The sequence below is a fragment of the Syngnathus floridae genome, chromosome 12 (assembly GCF_059516105.1).
Source record: "Syngnathus floridae isolate MCC-2025c chromosome 12, RoL_Sflo_1.0, whole genome shotgun sequence".
Taxonomy (NCBI): domain Eukaryota; kingdom Metazoa; phylum Chordata; class Actinopteri; order Syngnathiformes; family Syngnathidae; genus Syngnathus; species Syngnathus floridae.
This window is the reverse complement of record NC_142424.1, coordinates 14,196,877-14,216,792: the sequence shown is the minus strand read 5'-3', so window position 1 is coordinate 14,216,792 and position 19,916 is coordinate 14,196,877. Positions and strand designations below refer to the sequence as shown.

The 19,916-nt window shown below is 45.9% G+C and overlaps 2 protein-coding genes and 1 long non-coding RNA gene across 4 annotated transcripts; all 3 read left to right on the top strand.

Moving 5' to 3' along the window:
- The first annotated feature begins 1,969 nt into the window (after positions 1-1,969).
- LOC148390135 (uncharacterized) lies at positions 1,970-4,809 on the top strand. The gene is made up of 3 exons (XR_015861840.1): positions 1,970-2,135; positions 2,259-2,336; positions 4,195-4,809. It is a non-coding gene; the product is annotated as an uncharacterized LOC148390135 (long non-coding RNA).
- An 8,050-nt stretch (positions 4,810-12,859) lies between these two features.
- On the top strand, positions 12,860-15,515 carry LOC148390134 (janus kinase and microtubule-interacting protein 3-like). The gene is made up of 6 exons (XM_088392396.1): positions 12,860-12,934; positions 12,995-13,895; positions 13,980-14,050; positions 14,187-14,746; positions 14,955-15,017; positions 15,104-15,515. Exons 4-6 carry the CDS (start codon positions 14,678-14,680, stop codon positions 15,227-15,229), a joined length of 258 nt encoding a protein of 85 aa, XP_088248522.1. The 5' UTR covers positions 12,860-12,934; positions 12,995-13,895; positions 13,980-14,050; positions 14,187-14,677; the 3' UTR covers positions 15,230-15,515.
- A 178-nt stretch (positions 15,516-15,693) lies between these two features.
- Positions 15,694-16,850, top strand: LOC148390133 (janus kinase and microtubule-interacting protein 3-like). Of its 2 annotated transcripts, XM_088392579.1 has the most exons (3): positions 15,694-16,004; positions 16,084-16,209; positions 16,579-16,850. In XM_088392579.1, exons 1-2 carry the CDS (start codon positions 15,792-15,794, stop codon positions 16,198-16,200), a joined length of 330 nt encoding a protein of 109 aa, XP_088248705.1. In that variant the 5' UTR covers positions 15,694-15,791; the 3' UTR covers positions 16,201-16,209; positions 16,579-16,850. The 2 variants fall into 2 exon arrangements, with proteins under 2 accessions (XP_088248705.1, XP_088248704.1); XM_088392578.1 differs by having other exon boundaries at positions 16,084-16,850.
- The last annotated feature ends 3,066 nt before the right edge of the window (positions 16,851-19,916 follow it).

The following is a 19,916-nucleotide window of genomic DNA, read 5'->3' as shown; positions in this document are numbered from 1 at the left end:
AAGAAGTACTTTTGTTGCCCTGAAAAGCGAGTGAGCGTGGCGTTTGTGGGGGACGTCGAATTTCGACGATTCTTTCTGGTCAACGGTTGTAAATGATTGTGTTGATTAAAAAAGAAAACTTGATGTAACTCTACTTTTAACTGCCGTTTCAGATAGATTTGGAATTGCATCACATCCAATTTTGCCTAGAGCGTACACGGTAAGTAACACTCGTTGTGTTTAAGGAGATTTACGTTTGTAATAGCAGAAGTGTAGCCGCGTTGCGTTGTACGTGTGAATGTTGGTCCAGGCGAAATGTTAATGTTTAATTTCATTCCTTTAGGTTCCACGGTGTTTGTTGGCTGCAAGTTTTCCACTGCAAGAAGAGGCTCATATCATTGACCAGGAGCGAGCTACAATGGTGAGTAGCCATAACATTTATGTTTAACACTTCCTATTTCATGTCTAACAGTACTTGATTTAACAAATAACCATAAATAAATACAGTGTGGGCACTGAAGTTAACATATGTGATTATACTGCCTAATCTGTCACCGAGTAGATTGTTGCAAAGTAATATAAGATCCAAAGTTGTAATTCAGAATAGTTTTCAAAAGAAGGCCATTAGAATTATATACAAGTCTGATTACCCTGAACAAGCTATTAATTAAATCACAAATTCTTCAATTCAAAGATTTGGTAGATTATCAGACAAATAATGTCTAACAGTAATTGATTTAACACATCACGATAAGTAGATTGAGTGTGGGCACTCTCAAGTTAACAGATATGATTATACTGCCTAATCTGTTACAGAGTATGTTGTTGCCAAGTAATGTAGAATAGATCCAAAGTAGTAATCCAGAATAGTTTTGAAGAGGCCATTAGAATAATAAACAAATCTGATTACCTTGAACATAATAACAAGCTAAGTGTTTAATATGTCCAATGAAGTCAAAATTGGGCACCATCATGTGGTGAAATTTGGAATTGCATCACATCCAATTTTGCCTGGGAACAAACAGATTAAATAAATCTTAGTTTTGAATAAGCCACTCCTTCTCAAACAAGTAAACTCTGCCCATTTCGCGCAGTAGATGTTCTGTTAATATCTAGTATTTATACAAAGTCATAATTTAAATTGCTTTCAACCTTCATTCATCGGTTCAACCAACATTACTCGCTCTTATTACCAACTTGTATTGATTTAACTAAGCGTTTAATACTTCCTATCAGGTCTCAAGGCAAGATTTGGCAAAATACAGTTTCAGCAAATCCAATTTTGCCAGGGAACAAAAATAGATTAAATAAACTAAATAAGTCTTCTTCCCATTAAATAAATCAGAAAAGTCTGTCTTGTAACCAGTCCTCTTCAAACAAGTAAAGTCTGCCCATTTTGTGCCGTAGATTTTGTGTCTATGCCTAGTATTTAAACAAAATCATAATTTAAACGACTTCTTTCCTTCATTCACTTTGGAAATTTGGAATTGCAGCAAATCGAATTTTGCCAGGGAACAAAAATAGATCAATTAAACTAAATAAGTCTTCTTCCCATTAAATAAATTAAAAAAGTCTGTCTTGTAACCAGTCCTTTTCAAACAAGTAAAGTCTGCCCATTTTGTGCCGTCGATTTTGTGTTAATGCCTAGTATTTATACAAAATCATAATTTAAAGGACTTCATTCCTTCATTCACTGTGGAAATTTGGAATTGCAGCACATCAAATTTTGCCTGGGAAGAAAAGTAGATTAAATAAATTTAATAAGTCTTACTACTTCCCATTAAATAAATTAAATACGTCTTACTTGTTCCCACTCCTTTTCAAAACAGTAGTTTAAAACGAGGGCCCTTCACTCAATCTTTAACCTCAACCCCGCACGTTGTGTTGTATCTGTGAATGTTGGTTGTGGCCAAATGATAGTTTTCTTTCATTCGTTTAGGTTCCAAGAAAACTTGATGTAACTCTACTTTTAACTGCCGTTTCAGATAAGCGGGTATTACGTCGCAGTCATGTGCCGCGGATATGACGTAATTGCCCGAACCTCCGCCAAAATTCAAATCTGTTGGCGCGATGGCCGTGAGCCACTGAGCAGCGACGATTATCAACAGAAATATCTTTATTTTCTGCTTGCAACTGGACCGTCTAGAGCGTACACGGTAAGTAACACTCATTGTGTTTAAGGAGATTTACGTTTGTAATAGCAGAAGTGTAGCCGCGTTGCGTTGTACGTGTGAAAATTGGTCGAGGCGAAATGTTAATGTTTAATTTCATTCCTTTAGGTTCCACGGTGTTTGTTGGCTGCAAGTTTTCCACTGCAAGAAGAGGCTCGTATCATTGACCAGGAGCGAGCTACAATGGTGAGTAGCCATAACATTTATGTTAAACACTTCCTATTTCATGTCTAACAGTACTTGATTTAACAAATAACCATAAATTAATACAGTGTGGGCACTGAAGTTAACATATGTGATTATACTGCCTAATCTGTCACGGAGTAGATTGTTGCAAAGTAATATAAGATCCAAAGTTGTAATTCAGAATAGTTTTCAAAAGAAGGCCATTAGAATTATATACAAGTGTGATTACCCTTAATATAACAACAAGCTATTAATTAAATCACAAATTCTTCAATTCAAAGATTTGGTAGATTATCAGACAAATAATGTCTAACAGTAATTGATTTAACACATCACGATAAGTAGATTGAGTGTGGGCACTCTCAAGTTAACAGATATGATTATACTGCCTAATCTGTTACAGAGTATGTTGTTGCCAAGTAATGTAGAATAGATCCAAAGTAGTAATCCAGAATAGTTTTGAAGAGGCCATTAGAATAATAAACAAATCTGATTACCTTGAACATAATAACAAGCTAAGTGTTTAATATGTCCTATGAAGTCAAAATTGGGCACCATCATGTGGTGAAATTTGGAATTGCATCACATCCAATTTTGCCTGGGAACAAACAGATTAAATAAATCTTAGTTTTGAATAAGCCACTCCTTCTCAAACAAGTAAACTCTGCCCATTTCGCGCAGTAGATGTTCTGTTAATATCTAGTATTTATACAAAGTCATAATTTAAATTGCTTTCAACCTTCATTCATCGGTTCAACCAACATTACTCGCTCTTATTACCAACTTGTATTGATTTAACTAAGCGTTTAATACTTCCTATCAGGTCTCAAGGCAAGATTTGGCAAAATACAATTTCAGCAAATCCAATTTTGCCAGGGAACAAAAATAGATTAAATAAACTAAATAAGTCTTCTTCCCATTAAATAAATCAGAAAAGTCTGTCTTGTAACCAGTCCTCTTCAAACAAGTAAAGTCTGCCCATTTTGTGCCGTAGATTTTGTGTCTATGCCTAGTATTTAAGCAAAATCATAATTTAAAAGACTTCTTTCCTTCATTCACTTTGGAAATTTGGAATTGCAGCAAATCGAATTTTGCCAGGGAACAAAAATAGATCAATTAAACTAAATAAGTCTTCTTCCCATTAAATAAATTAAAAAAGTCTGTCTTGTAACCAGTCTTTTTCAAACAAGTAAAGTCTGCCCATTTTGTGCCGTCGATTTTGTGTTAATGCCTAGTATTTATACAAAATCATAATTTAAAGGACTTCATTCCTTCATTCACTTTGGAAATTTGGAATTGCAGCACATCAAATTTTGCCTGGGAAGAAAAGTAGATTAAATAAATTTAATAAGTCTTACTACTTCCCATTAAATAAATTAAATACGTCTTACTTGTTCCCACTCCTTTTCAAAAAAGTAGTTTAAAACGAGGTCCCTTCACTCAACCTTTAACCCTATTTATTCACCTTCTAGGCTAAGTGTTAAAGGCTAAGTGTTAAAGGCTAAGTGTTAAAGGCTAAGTGTTAAAGGCTAAGTGTTAGAGGCTAAGTGCCAGAGGCTAGGCGCCAGAGGCGAGTTTTTGTGGGCTGAAGTTTTAGTGGGGTTAGTGTGAATACAATCCAAAAGAATACAACAGAATACAATACAATAGAATATAATACATAGATTAAATTCAATAGCTCTTACTACTTCCCATTAAATAAATTAAATACGTCTTACTTGTTCCCAATCCTTTTCAAAAAAGTAGTTTAAAACGAGGGCCCTTCACTCAACCTTTAACCTCAACCCCGCACGTCACATTGTGTTGTATCTGTGAATGTTGGTTGTGGCCAAATGATAGTTTTCTTTCATTCGTTTAGGTTCCACGGTGTTTGTTGGCTATGTTTTCCACTGTCAGAAGGATGAAAATACAAAGTACAACGCTTGGACGTGGGCGAAGACGTCACCGGTGAGTCCTTCCTTCCTATTTATTTACCTTCTAGATGCTAGAGGCTAAGTGTTAGAGGCTAAGTGTTAGAGGCTAAGTGTTAAAGGCAACACAATACGAACAACACAACACAATACGAACAACTCAACACAATATGAACAACACAATATGAACAACACAACACAATACGAACAACACAACACAATACGAACAACACAACACATTACGAACAACACAACACAATACGAACAACACAACGATACTGCACTGAACAACACGATACCGCACTGAGAAACACGATTCCGCACTGAACAACACGATACCGCACTGAACAACACCATGCCGCACTGAACACCATGCCACACTGAACAACACCATCCCGCACTGAACAACACCATGCCGCACTAAACAACACCATGCCGCACTGAACAACACCATGCCTCACTGAACGACACCATGCCGCACTGAAAGACACCATGCCGCACTGAACGACACCATGCCGCACTGAAAGACACCATCCCGCACTGAACACCATGCCGCACTGAACAACACCATCCTGCACTGAACAACACCATCCCGCACTGAACAACACCATGCCGCACTGAACAACATTATGCCGCACTGAACATTATGCCGCACTGAACAACACCATGCCGCACTGAACAACACCATGCCGCACTGAACAACATTATGCCGCACTGAACAACACCATGCCGCACTGAACAACACCATGCCGCACTGAACAACACCATGCCGCACTGAACAACATTATGCCGCACTGAACAACACCATGCCGCACTGAACAACACCATCCTGCACTGAACAACACCATTCCGCATTGAACACCATCCCGCACTGAACAACACCATCCCGCACTGAACAACACCATGCCGCACTGAACAACACCATGCCGCACTGAACAACATTATGCCGCACTGAACAACATTATGCCGCACTGAACAACACCATGCCGCACTGAACAACACCATGCCGCACTGAACAACACCATGCCGCACTGAATAACATTATAACGCACTGAACAACACCATCCCGCACTGAACAACACCATGCCGCACTAAACAACATTATGCCGCACTGAACAACATTATGCCGAAATGAACAACACCATGCCGCACTGAACAACACCATGCCGCACTGAACAACACCATGCCGCACTGAACAACACCATGCCGCACTGAACAACACCATGCCGCACTGAACAACACCATCCCGCATTGAACACCATGCCGCACTGAACAACACCATGCCGCACTGAACAACACCATGCCGCACTGAACAACACCATGCCGCACTGAACAACACCATGCCGCACTGAACAACACCATTCCGCACTGAACAACACCATTCCGCACTGAACAACATTATGCCGCACTGAACAACATTATGCCGCACTGAACAACATTATGCCGCACTGAACAACACCATGCCGCACTGAACAACACCATGCCGCACTGAACAACACCATGCCGCACTGAACAACACGATCCCGCATTGAACAACACCATGCCGCACTGAACAACACCATCCCGCACTGAACAACACCATCCCGCACTGAACAACACCATGCCGCACTGAACAACACCATGCCGCAATGAACAACACCATCCCGCACTGAACAACACCATGCCGCACTGAGCAACACCATGCCGCACTGAGCAACACCATCCCGCACTGAACAACACCATGCCGCACTGAACAACACCATGCCGCACTGAACAACACCATGCCGCACTGAACTACATTACGCTGCACTGAACAACACCATGCCGCACTGAACAACACCATGCCGCATTGAACAACACCATGCCGCATTGAACAACACCATGCCGCACTGAACAACACCATCCTGCACTGAACAACACCATGCCGCATTGAACAACACCATGCCGCATTGAACAACACCATGCCGCACTGAACAACACCATCCCGCACTGAACAACACCATCCCGCATTGAACAACACCATCCCGCACTGAACAACACCATTTTGCACTGAACAACACCATGCCGCACTGAACACCATTCCGCACTGAACAACACCATTCCGCACTGAACAACACCATGCCGCATCGAACAACACCATGCCGCACTGAACAACACCATCCCGCATTGAACAACACCATCCTGCACTGAACAACACCATCCTGCACTGAACAACACCATGCCGCACTGAACAACACCATGTCGCACTGAACAACACCATGCCGCACTGAACAACACCATGCTGCACTGAAAAACACCATGCCGCACTGAACAGCACCATGCCGCACTGAACAACACCATGCCGCACTGAACGACATTATGGCGCACTGAACAACATTATGCCGCACTGAACAACACCATGCCGCACTGAACAACACCATGCCGCACTGAACAACACCATGCCGCACTGAACAACACCATCCCGCACTGAACAACACCATGCCGCATTGAACAACGCCATGCCGCACTGAACAACACCATCCTGCACTGAACAACACCATCCCGCACTAAACAACACCATGCCGCACTGAACAACATTATGGCGCACTGGACAACATTATGGCGCACTGGACAACACCATGCCGCACTGAACAACACCATGCCGCACTGAACAACACCATGCCGCACTGAACAACACCATGCCGCACTGAACAACATTATGCCGCACTGAACAACACCATGCCGCACTGAACAACACCATGCCGCACTGAACAACACGATCCCGCATTGAACACCATCCTGCACTGAACAACACCATGCCGCACTGAACAACACCATGCCGCACTGAACAACACCATGCCGCACTGAACAACACCATGCCGCACTGAACAACACCATCCTGCACTGAACAACACCATCCCGCACTGAACAACACCATGCCGCATTGAACAACACCATGCCGCACTGAACAACACCATCCTGCACTGAACAACACCATCCTGCACTGAACAACACCATCCCGCACTGAACAACACCATGCCGCACTGAACGACATTATGGCGCACTGAACAACATTATGCCGCACTGAACAACACCATGCCGCACTGAACAACACCATGCCGCACTGAACAACACCATGCCGCACTGAACAACATTATGCCGCACTGAACAACATTATGCCGCACTGAACACCATGCCGCACTGAACAACACCATGCCTTACTGAACAACACCATGCCGCACTGAACAACACGACGTCGCACTGAACAACACGACGCCGCACAGAACAACACAACGCCACACAGAATAACACAATACCGCACAGAACAACACAATACCGCACAAACAGTTTTAGATAATATTACGTCGCAGTCATGTGACGCGGACATGACGTCAATAGGCGGAACTCACGGCAAAATTATAATCCGTGGGCGTGGCTTGCAACAGGAAGTAGGAAAGCGGCAATTCTGGCAAACAAGACACAGCGGTTAGTAACACGATGACTAACAAGGCAAATATTTTTGTTTTCAGCTTGCAACTTGACCGTCTAGAGCGTACAAGGTAATTACAACTGTTTTTTTTTAGCCCTGAAAAGCGAGGGAGTGTGGCGTTTGGGAGGAATGTCGAACTCGGCGTCTGCTTCCAGCCACAGACGCCAAATTTCGACGATTATTTCGACTGGTCAACGGTTGTAAATTATTGCGTTGACTAAAAACTTTATTTAACTCTACTCTTAACTTTGCCGTTTCAGATATGCGGGTATTACACCGCGGAAATGACGTCAATAGGCTGAACTCTCGCCAAAATTCAAATCTGTGGGCGCAATGGCCTTGAGCGAGACACCGGATACAAACACGACGATTATCAACAGAAATATCTTTATTTTCTGCTTGCAAGTGGACCGTCTAGAGCGTACACGGTAAGTACAACTCATTGTGTTTAAAAAGATTTACGTTTGTGTAGTTTGCGTTGCGTTGTATCTGTGAATGTTGGTTGAGGCTAAATGTTAATGTTTAATTTCATTCCTTTAGGTTCCACGGTGTTTGTTGGCTGTATGTTTTCCACTGCAAGAAGAGGCTCGTATCATTGACCAGCAGGAGCTACAATGGTGAGTACCCCTTTCGTCTTCCATTTATGTTAAACACTTCCTATTTCATGTCTAACAGTACTCGATTTAACAAATAACCATAAATAAATACAGTGTGGGCAGTCAAGTTAACATATGTGATTATCCTGCCTAATATGTTTATCACAAATATGTCACTAATTACTAATATGTTTATTTGTTTATCACAACACCTTTGGACCTTCAGCAATCGATTATTTCCCTTCATCTACATAGAGACAGAACGATGGTGTCTTAAACATCTCATTCATTTCACCAAATAACTTCACGCAGGTGGATAACGGCCGTCTCGGTCACGCTATGTTGCGTGATGCAGTTTTGAAGAACCAAATGCATTTATTCAATGAATAAGTCAAGCTAGTTCTATGTTTATGATGTTGTAAGTTACGGTACCGATTGAAGTTGAGTTCGAAGCCAGTGGAAAACAGCGCTGCGTTTGTGCTCTCCAGGTACAAATGTGATCTCTGACTGACGACCGGGCGAGACTCGAGTAAGAGATGTCCAAACGAGCTCCGGCAGGGCGGGCCAAGGCGGAGCGAACAGACGCCCTTCAGGCCACCAATGACGAGCTGAGAACCAAACTGATGGACGTCCAGTTAGAACTTCAGCAGGAGAAGAACAAGGTGAAAACCTCAACAGACAGACACTGCCTGCCTCCCTGCCTGCCTCCCTGCCTGCCTCCCTCCCTCCCAGTTTTCCCGATGTAGATTAGACATGCGTGTGCCATGACTGTGTCAGCCTACATCAACAAATGCACCGAGGACGTCAGCACCACTAAGAATATCATCACCCGGGGCAACCAACGACCCTGGATGACTGAGGAGGTACGTCAAACGCTACGAGCGCGGAACTCTGCCTTCAAGTCTGGCGACAAGGAGACACTGAGGACAGCGAGAGCCAACTTGAACCGTGCCATCAGGATAGCGAAGCGAGACCGCAGTCGAAAATTTCAGGATCGTTTCCACAACGTCAAAAACATCAGGAGTATGTGGCAAGGCATACGGGCGATTACAGACTACAACTCACCCTCCCCCCCCTGGTGGGTGTAGTTGATGCTGACTTTCTAAATGGTCTAAATAACTTCTTTGGGAGGTTCGAGGCACTAAACGGCACTCCAGCAGTTAAAACTGTCCCCCATCAGGAAGAGGAGGTACTCTGCCTTGACTCCGCCGATGTGTTGAAGACCCTGAGGAGAGTCAACCCCTGTAAGGCCCCTGGCCCCGACAACATTCCTGGGCGTGTGTTCAGGGAATGTGCAAGTCATCTGGCTGGGGTCATCACAGACATTTTTAACACCTCGCTGGGCCAAGCCAAAGTGCCGGCGTGCTTTAAGACTGCCTCCATCATTCCGGTGCCGAAGAAACCTCAAATCACCTCATTTAATGATTACCGGCCTGTTGCACTGACTCCGGTTATGATGAAGTGCTTCGAAAGGCTGCTTAAAGGTCACATCGTTTCCAGACTCCCCCTATTATTTGACCCGTTCCAGTTTGCCGACCGGCAAAACCGCTCCACTCAGGACGCCATCTCCTCCGTTCTTCACCTGAGCCTGGCTCACCTGGAGGAGAAGAACACCCATGTGCGGATGCTGTTCCTGGACTTCAGCTCAGCGTTTAACACCATCATCCCACAGCATCTGGTAGGAAAATTGGAACACCTGGGCTTCAACACCCCCCTTCGCAACTGGCTGCTAGACTTCCTCACCAACAGACCTCAGTCAGTCCGGGTGGGACAGAACACCTCTGATGTCATCACCCTCAGCACAGGCTCCCCTCAGGGCTGCGTCCTGAGCCCCCTGCTGTTCACCCTGATGACACACGACTGCGTCCTCAGGTTCACCACCAATCACATCGTGAAGTCAGCAGACGACACAACGGTGGTGGGGCTCATCAGAGACAACAACGACCTGGACTACAGAGAGGAGGTGGAGCAGCTGGTGGGCTGGTGCAGAGAAAACAGCCTGATCCTGAATGAGGAGAAGATGAAGGAGATCATCGTCGACTTCAGGAGAAAACAGCCTCACCACGCTCCACTGATCATCAACAGCTCAGCTGTGGAGGTGGTCAGCAGCACCAAATTCCTGGGGGTCCACATCACAGAAGACCTCACCTGGACTATGAACACTACGGCACTGGTCAAGAGGGCACAGAAGCGCTTGTACTTACAGCGGAGGATGAGGAGAGCCCACCTGCCCCCACCCATCATGAGGACGTTCTACAGGAGCACCATAGAGAGCATTCTGACAAGCTGTCTCTCTGTGTGGTGTGGAGGCTGCACCGCCTCCGATTGGAAGAACGTGAGGAGAGTGGTGAGGACAGCAGAGAGGATCATAGGGGCTCCTCTTCCCTCCATTCAGGACATTTCATCTCAGCGCTGCATGTCCCGTGCCCGTAACATCATCAATGACCCATCACACCCCCACCATGGACTGTTCTCCCTGCTGCCCTCTGGGAAGAGGTTTGCAGCATCCGCTGCAGGTCCACCAGGTTCTGCAACAGCGTTTTCCCTGCTGTCATCAGACTGTTGAACACTAGAACTGTTGAGCTCTAAACTGAACTCTGCATCACACATTCACAGAACTGTATGACACTACGGACCTCTATCTTGCACTATCTCGCACTACCAACTTTACTGAACTTGTATAAACCCTTTAAATAGAAGTTTAATACATGGTTTAGCATTCCTCTGCACACTCTTGAATACTGTTTTGCCTACTTGCACTATTGCATAATTATCACTGCTGCACTTTATACTTATTTTTAATATATATATATATATATAGTATATGTATATATATATATTTTCATAGGATATGTTACTTCTATTCAACTGCAATATCACTACTTTGTTGTAAGACGTATGCAACGGAATTTCGTTTTGTATGCACCATGTGCAGACAAGATGACAATAAAGTTTGTCTAAGTCTAAGTCATGTCAGGTCAGCTGTCTGGAGAGAGAGAGAAGTCAGGACCTGCGGGCGGAGCACCACCGTGCCACCGCCGCCATGACGGAACTCAAAAGCAAACTCCATGAGGAGAAGCAGAAAGAGTTAGCCATTACCAGGGAGACATTACTGCGGCAGCATGAAATGGAGCTGATGAGAGTGATCAAAATCAAGATGGAGAGATCCAGCGACTGAATGCCTTGGTCCTCAGCCTGAGGGACGGCTCCATGGACAAGGTGATCCGCTCTATCCGTGTCTGACTATCCGCACGCCACGTCGGGCTTCGATGCGGCCGCTACCGTATTGTGTAGCTTGTCCCCAGTAAGCGTCGCGGCGCTCCGTTGCGGTCTCAATGGCCCGGTGTGGCGCAATGTCTGCTCAGGTGAGGAGGGGGGGGCGCTTTGCTGGCGGAGGTGGAGGAGACGCGGCGGTGTCGGGAGACCGAGCGGTGTCGCCTCCACCAGGAGCGCGGAAGAAGCCCTGGCAGCGGCCCAGCAGGCCTGGCAGTCCCGAGCGGCCGAGCTCCGATCGGCTCATCACCAGCATCGGGAGGAGCTGAGCCGAACCAAGAGAGACTGCGAGAGGGAGATCCGCCGACTGGTAGGACTGATCAGATGCGCGGTGCGTGGCTATGTTCCCAATTTCGTTGTATACCTGCAGTGCAATGACACCTAAGGCATTCTATTCTATTCTATTTCACAAGAAGAAAATGTCCGGTTGCTCGCTTCGCTTTTGTCACAGCAAAGGTGTTCTAGTCGATTCAAGAAAAAAAATTGGCCGGTTGCTCTCTTTGTTTTTGTCACAATTCTGGCAAATGAGTTTGCCCGCCTGCCTGAGCGCTCCCCGTTTGTACATCCAGACGGATGAGATCAAGCTGAAAGACAGAGCGGTTAGTGTTTTGGATGAAGCCCTGGGGCCGGCCACGTCCACCGCCTTCAGCTGCAGACTCAGGCTGCCGAGCAGCAGATCGCTGCCCTGAGGGATTCCCAAAGGGCGGGCCTAAACTACCCTGGAAGTGGGGTCAACGCCGCTACTAGCAATCCTCTTCATTGCGTAAGCCACCTCATCACACACTTGCAGTACGCATGACTTAGTTCGTTGCTGGAGGAAGGTAGCACAAAAACAGTTTTGAACTTTGAACGAGTGCTTGTGTGTGTGTGTTGGAGGAGGATCGGGACACGCGACGGTTTCATCTGAAAATCGCTGAGCTCAGCGCAGTCATCAGGAACCTGGAGGATCGAAACGCCCTGCTTTCTGAAGAGCGCAATGAACTGGTAATTTATTGACGGCACGCTTGAAGGTTTGCGCTACGTTTGATGCGCGCCATCCAGCGAGGCACCCATTGCGCTTGCTTATTAGTTGAGCGGCGCGTCGAGTCGGTTGCCTGGTAGATGTCTTTTATTGGGAGCCAAAGCCACGATTCCGTTCAAACCGATGCAAAAGGAATGGATACGTTCTGGCCCGCGTGTTGTGCGTCTTTCACATCCCGCACTTCATGCTTGCAGCTAAAGCGACTGAGAGAAACAGAAAGCCAGTTTCTGCCACTCCTGTACAAAAACAAACGCCTGAGCAGGAAGAATGAAGAACTCTCGCTGGTGCTGTGTCGCCTTGAAAACAAAGTGCGCTTTGTCACCCAGGAGAACGAGGAGATGGCAAGCTTGGTAAGTCGACGCGGACAACGGCGGCGTGCCAACAGAGTCCACTGCATTTGTGTTCCACAGAGAAGGCCTAGTTCGCTCAATGACCTGGACCGCGGTTGCGGCCAGCAGGACGGTGAAATGGAGTTCCTTCAAGTTGTGGAGCAGCGGCACATCATCGACGACTTGTCCAAGGTCTTCAGGCAGGCGACTCGGTGCACGTACGGCAGCGCCACGCTCGCTCGCTGTCGCCAGGAAACCTTTTCCGTCCAAAGCTTGGCCGGCGGCCGCCATCCAAAAAATTGGCCCCTTAAATTCCGACCTTTCAAGCAGGAGCATTGTGCGCACGCGTTTGAACACGCTTTAGACTTGTTTTGCCGTTTTCAGCAGCTCAAAGCTCCCGTTTTGTCAGCGCCTTTGCCACTCGCTGTGCGCTGAAAACGACGGACTTGCCCGGCTGCTCAGCCCGTCAACCATGAGCCGCGAGCGCGACATCATTGTCCGTAGGCAGCTAGTGGCAAAATGCACCCTGTTAGAGTTGCGCTCGCTCCAACTTATTTTGCAAGAACCACACGGGAGACAAGTAAGTTCTTTTGGACACCTGCAGGTGGAGAGTCCATCCGTTGTACGAATGAAGTCTGACTCTCGGCTCCTGCACGAGCATTTTAATTAAGAGAAACAGGGTGGGTGTAAGAGTGGATTGAATAGAGGAAGCCCTTGACCTCTAGTCAAAACATAGCAAGGGGTGTTTTACGACTTTGTGTAGGAAGGGATAAGCGATAGGGATAAATAAGGGATAAATAATATTATTTATTACAGGTTGCAGTCAAAGTCAAAGCAACATAATGATACGATAAAGATAATCTGGAAAACCCTGACACACCCTGTAGTTGTCACTTTTGGAAAAGACGAGCGTCCCTCCAATCATCGCCGGTGACGTGTTTTTCAGGCTCTGGAGACAGGAGCTCATGTCAGAAATGTCATTGTGAGTCGCGTTTGTTTCTGCGCCGGAGCCGTTCGTTCCCTTTGCATCCAAAGAATCTCAAAGGCGGATTATTTGTGTCGACAGGAGAGAGATTTGCTGCTACGATACCGACGTCGAGAATCTCTGAGGAGGAACAAAGCGTGAGGTCCTGCAAGGTGAGTCTGTTTGTTTGCGGCTGCTTGGTGTTGCGCAAGATGAAATGGCCTTTTTCTCGCTATCGTTCCTCTCGTCGATTCATCGTGAGGTGTCGCTTCAGTTTGTTCAGAGAGATGTTTGCTTCCGCGCCCGCAGGTCATCGAAACATTTTACGGCTACGACGAAGACGTGTTGGTGGACTCGGACGGATCGTCCTTGTCTTTTCACACCGACAGAACCCCCGACACGGAACCCGAAGAGGTAGCCCGCCATTTCTGCCAGCGTATTGGCACCAAACATTCCTCTTCAGCCTGGAATCGGACTCGTCTTTGCGTCGCGGGTGCTTTGTCGCCGGTCTGACTGACTCTGGTACTAGTGCTGTGTTGCATTGGTGTGTGCATGAAGAGGCGGAGCTTCGCTACCGCCAGCTGACGCAAGAATATCAAGCGCTGCAACGAGCCTACGCTCTGCTAGCCCAGACCAGCGAAGGGGACTACGACGCCGAGAAGGAGATCAAGGTGGCGCCCCTTCCCGCAACCCCCGGCCGGGTCGCAGCCTCCCCGTTCTCACCCAGCCTCGGGTGTTCTCTGGTCTGAAAGGAGGAGGAGGAGCCTCCCTCCTCCTCCTTTCAGACCAGAGAAAAGCTGATGGTAGAAATGGGTCACTATCAAAGCAGAGTAGCAGATCTGGAGTCAGCGCTGAAGCAACAAGGACAGGTAAGCTCATCAATGAGCACACCTTTTTCTCAGACAAAATAGCTACATTCTTCAGTCACTCATTCGTCTGGCATTACTGGACCAACCCCCCCCGAATGTGGCTGGGAAAATGCGGAGAAAAGCAAATGTCATTTTCCAGTCAACCAAAGAATTTGTGGATGAAAATGACACAACATTCCAAAGCTGTCCACGCGTTTGTCTCTTCTAGAATGTCAAGTGGGTGGAGGAGAAGCAGCTGCTGCGTCAGAGCAATCAGCAGTTGGCCGAAAAGGTGACGGAAAGAAAGGCGCTGGGCGGAGTCGCTTGGCGTCACACCCGTCAGGAAGCCCCGCAGATGAGGTCTGACTGTCTTTTCAGGTCAGGCGGATGGAGGCGGAAGAAGCGCGTCTGAAAGAGCACATCCAGGATATCCGAGACCAAAACGAACTGCTTGAGTTCCGCATCCTGGAGCTGGAGGTGGGAAGACTCGCACAAGCGTGTTGAGGCCAGAGATGTGACGGACGGACGGACGGACGGACGGATGCATGCCTCTGCCTTTCAGGAGAGGGAGTGGCGCTCCCCCGTCTTGAAGTTTCTGCAAGTCCGTTTCCCAGACGGCCTCAGCCCTTTGCAGATCTACTGCGAGGCCGAGGGCGTGAGCGTACGTAAGGCGTCCCTCGCAACCCTAACCTTAACCCGAGGTCCCAGAACACCTTACATTGCTCCTTGCGCCTTTCCCCCGGACATCGTCATCAGTGATCTGATGAAGAAGCTGGACATCCTGGGCTATAACGCCGTAAGTGTATGTCGAACTCCTTATGTTCGCACTCCACGAGACTCGGCGGCTCAAATGTGACTTTTGGAAGGCTTTGCGCTGAAAGAAGCTTGTTGACGCTGTGCCTTTGGGCTCTTCTATGTTCTGCAAGCAGAAGGGCTACCTGGATGAAGAGTTGGACTTCAGGAAGTGTTCCATGGACCAGGCTCATAAGGTAAGCCTCCCTCAAATCTCCCGCCGGACCACTGATGGACGAGGATTGCGGCCCAGAGGATCCTGGAGCTGGAGGCCATGTTGTACGAGGCGCTACCGCAGCGGGACTGCCCCGCCACGGACGGCGAAAAAGCCAGCCACGCTGGCGTGAATGACGTGCTGACGGCGGATCAGAGAGAAGAGCTTAGGAGCGCCGTGGACCAATGGAAGCGAGCCCTGATGTGCGAGTTGAGGGAGCGCGACGCTTGCATCCTCCAAGAGAGAATGGATCTGCTGCACAGCGCGCAACAGGTAAGGGCCCAAAGCCAGCCCGGCACTTACTTGCACGCTTACTGGCTTTTGAATGCCACTTTCCATTTGTCCGTCCTAGAGGAACAAAGAGCTGAAAGAATTCATCGAAGCTCAGAAGAGACAAATCAAACAATTGGAGGAGAAGTTTCTGTTTCTCTTTCTATTCTTCTCCTTGGCCTTCATTCTGTGGCCCTAACACCAGCTGGTGAGTGAGCTCCAGCGGCACCGCACTCGACACCTCCGATACACTGCCAGCCGGTCTCAGACGTTGGCAGACGCTCCGATGCCAACGTATACCCCCCGCCACGGTGACAGAGGCACCGCGTCACACCGGCGCTCATCCAATCAGAAGGCAGGAAAAGCAAATTCACATGCAGGGCACTTTTGAACCAGAAGAGAGCGCCACAAAAAACGGTTGTTGCCCCAAACGCGCACTAAAAAGGGTCAGAATAACAAGAGTCCCACTGGCCAGCCGGGGCCACCCGTCCAGCTGTTTCTTCAGGGGGGAAAAAAATTGGAGTCACCGGTGAGTACATTTTGCATTTAGCTCTGCTTTTCTGCTACTGTCTTCAAGTGTGTGGCATCCTGCGATCAAAGATTCAGCCAACCCCAAAGCGGTTGACCTCAACGTCCCACCACCATGCCTACCAGAGCAGGTGACGTGATGCTTTGGACATCCTTCCGTCTCAGATGCCCAAAAGTACTCTTTGCCACATCTGCGGCAATACGGTGTCTTTTCAAAGGTGCAAATAAATCCAGCGTGGGCGGAACACGCACGTCTTCGGTTTTTCCCGCTTTGTTTGTGTGACAGCTGTTGTGAAAATTTTATACAAATAAAGTTGTATAGTACAGGTTTGGCCAAGCCGCAACTCCCGAACCGCATGCGGCTCTTTTATGTTCATATCAACATTTGTGTGTGTGTGTGTGGGGGGGGGGGTTGTGCGTGTTGGCTTCACTTGAGTTCAATTTGGTATTTTGGTCAAAAGCGCATGTGGTGAAATTCCACAAAGTAGGATGGGCAAACACATTTCTTTAAACTATGAGTGTCAATTGGGCTCTCGAAATGGCAGGGAAAAGATGCACAGCAAAACGAAAATACGTAGATGAACACAGGACGTTTTAATCAGAGTGGGAAAGTTTCTATTTTTTGTTGAACGTGATGGCAAACCATTCTGCCTGATATGTCAGACCTCAGCGCATTTCAAAGATTCAAATCTTCAGCGCCATGCACTTCAGCTCACTCCATGCTAACATTGATCAGGCGTCGAACCCGCAACATCATGCTTAAGAGGTGGCCATGCTAACCAGTGCGCCATTATGTCAACGCATAATAACTAAGTCTACTGATCAAAACAGCGGTTACTATATGACGTCGCTACGTCGTGGTCACGTGACGCAGACAAGACGTCAATGGACGTGGGCAGAGTTAACTTGTTTAAAAGGGAGTGGGCAGAAGAAATATTTAATTTATTTAAATCTATTTTGAGTGCACACCATTATGCCAATGCATAACAACTGTAAATCTACTAAACAAAACAGCGGTTGCTATATGACATCTGCCACGTCGTGGTCACGTGACATACGTGACGTCGATGGGCGTAACTTTCGCCGGAATTCAAATCCGCGGGGAGAGTTAACTTGTTTAAAAGAGAGTGGGCAGAAGAACTATTTAATTTATTTAAATCTATTTGGTGTGTGCGCCATTATGTCAATGCATAACAACTGTAAGTCTACTAAACAAAACAGCGGTTGCTATATGACGTCTGCCACGTCGTGGTCACGTGACGCGGACGTGACGTCGACGCCTACTTTACATCCCACCGATCACAGGACCCCTCGGCTGCATAACCGTGCCCCCTTCCCAACCAATCGGATTTGCTATACGCGAAAACGACGCCAATGGAAAGAGCTTCCGCCCAAATTTAAATCCGTGGGCGTGGCTCGCAGCAGGAAGTAGGAAAATGGCGGCGATGTTGACAAAGACACAGCGGATGGTAACATACGACTAACAAGAGAAATATTTTTATTTTCTGCTCGCAACTGGACCGTCCAGAGCGTACACGGTAAGTACAACTCATCGTTTTTAAAAAGAAGTACTTTTGTTGCCCTGAAAAGCGAGTGAGCGTGGCGTTTGTGGGGGACGTCGAATTTCGACGATTCTTTCTGGTCAACGGTTGTAAATGATTGTGTTGATTAAAAAAGAAAACTTGATGTAACTCTACTTTTAACTGCCGTTTCAGATAGATTTGGAATTGCATCACATCCAATTTTGCCTAGAGCGTACACGGTAAGTAACACTCGTTGTGTTTAAGGAGATTTACGTTTGTAATAGCAGAAGTGTAGCCGCGTTGCGTTGTACGTGTGAATGTTGGTCCAGGCGAAATGTTAATGTTTAATTCATTCCTTTAGGTTCCACGGTGTTTGTTGGCTGCAAGTTTTCCACTGCAAGAAGAGGCTCATATCATTGACCAGGAGCGAGCTACAATGGTGAGTAGCCATAACATTTATGTTTAACACTTCCTATTTCATGTCTAACAGTACTTGATTTAACAAATAACCATAAATAAATACAGTGTGGGCACTGAAGTTAACATATGTGATTATACTGCCTAATCTGTCACCGAGTAGATTGTTGCAAAGTAATATAAGATCCAAAGTTGTAATTCAGAATAGTTTTCAAAAGAAGGCCATTAGAATTATATACAAGTCTGATTACCCTGAACAAGCTATTAATTAAATCACAAATTCTTCAATTCAAAGATTTGGTAGATTATCAGACAAATAATGTCTAACAGTAATTGATTTAACACATCACGATAAGTAGATTGAGTGTGGGCACTCTCAAGTTAACAGATATGATTATACTGCCTAATCTGTTACAGAGTATGTTGTTGCCAAGTAATGTAGAATAGATCCAAAGTAGTAATCCAGAATAGTTTTGAAGAGGCCATTAGAATAATAAACAAATCTGATTACCTTGAACATAATAACAAGCTAAGTGTTTAATATGTCCAATGAAGTCAAAATTGGGCACCATCATGTGGTGAAATTTGGAATTGCATCACATCCAATTTTGCCTGGGAACAAACAGATTAAATAAATCTTAGTTTTGAATAAGCCACTCCTTCTCAAACAAGTAAACTCTGCCCATTTCGCGCAGTAGATGTTCTGTTAATATCTAGTATTTATACAAAGTCATAATTTAAATTGCTTTCAACCTTCATTCATCGGTTCAACCAACATTACTCGCTCTTATTACCAACTTGTATTGATTTAACTAAGCGTTTAATACTTCCTATCAGGTCTCAAGGCAAGATTTGGCAAAATACAGTTTCAGCAAATCCAATTTTGCCAGGGAACAAAAATAGATTAAATAAACTAAATAAGTCTTCTTCCCATTAAATAAATCAGAAAAGTCTGTCTTGTAACCAGTCCTCTTCAAACAAGTAAAGTCTGCCCATTTTGTGCCGTAGATTTTGTGTCTATGCCTAGTATTTAAACAAAATCATAATTTAAACGACTTCTTTCCTTCATTCACTTTGGAAATTTGGAATTGCAGCAAATCGAATTTTGCCAGGGAACAAAAATAGATCAATTAAACTAAATAAGTCTTCTTCCCATTAAATAAATTAAAAAAGTCTGTCTTGTAACCAGTCCTTTTCAAACAAGTAAAGTCTGCCCATTTTGTGCCGTCGATTTTGTGTTAATGCCTAGTATTTATACAAAATCATAATTTAAAGGACTTCATTCCTTCATTCACTGTGGAAATTTGGAATTGCAGCACATCAAATTTTGCCTGGGAAGAAAAGTAGATTAAATAAATTTAATAAGTCTTACTACTTCCCATTAAATAAATTAAATACGTCTTACTTGTTCCCACTCCTTTTCAAAACAGTAGTTTAAAACGAGGGC

What these genes read in the sequence shown, in the direction of transcription:
- LOC148390134 (XM_088392396.1), top strand. Translation starts at nt 14,678, where the DNA reads ATGGTAGAAATGGGTCACTATCAAAGCAGAGTAGCAGATCTGGAGTCA. An exon ending in CGCTGAAGCAACAAGGACAG is followed by an intron (nt 14,747 to 14,954) that starts GTAAGCTCATCA and finishes TGTCTCTTCTAG; the next exon opens with AATGTCAAGTGGGTGGAGGA. An exon ending in ATCAGCAGTTGGCCGAAAAG is followed by an intron (nt 15,018 to 15,103) that starts GTGACGGAAAGA and finishes CTGTCTTTTCAG; the next exon opens with GTCAGGCGGATGGAGGCGGA.
- LOC148390133 (XM_088392579.1), top strand. Translation starts at nt 15,792, where the DNA reads ATGTTGTACGAGGCGCTACCGCAGCGGGACTGCCCCGCCACGGACGGC. An exon ending in TGCTGCACAGCGCGCAACAG is followed by an intron (nt 16,005 to 16,083) that starts GTAAGGGCCCAA and finishes TGTCCGTCCTAG; the next exon opens with AGGAACAAAGAGCTGAAAGA.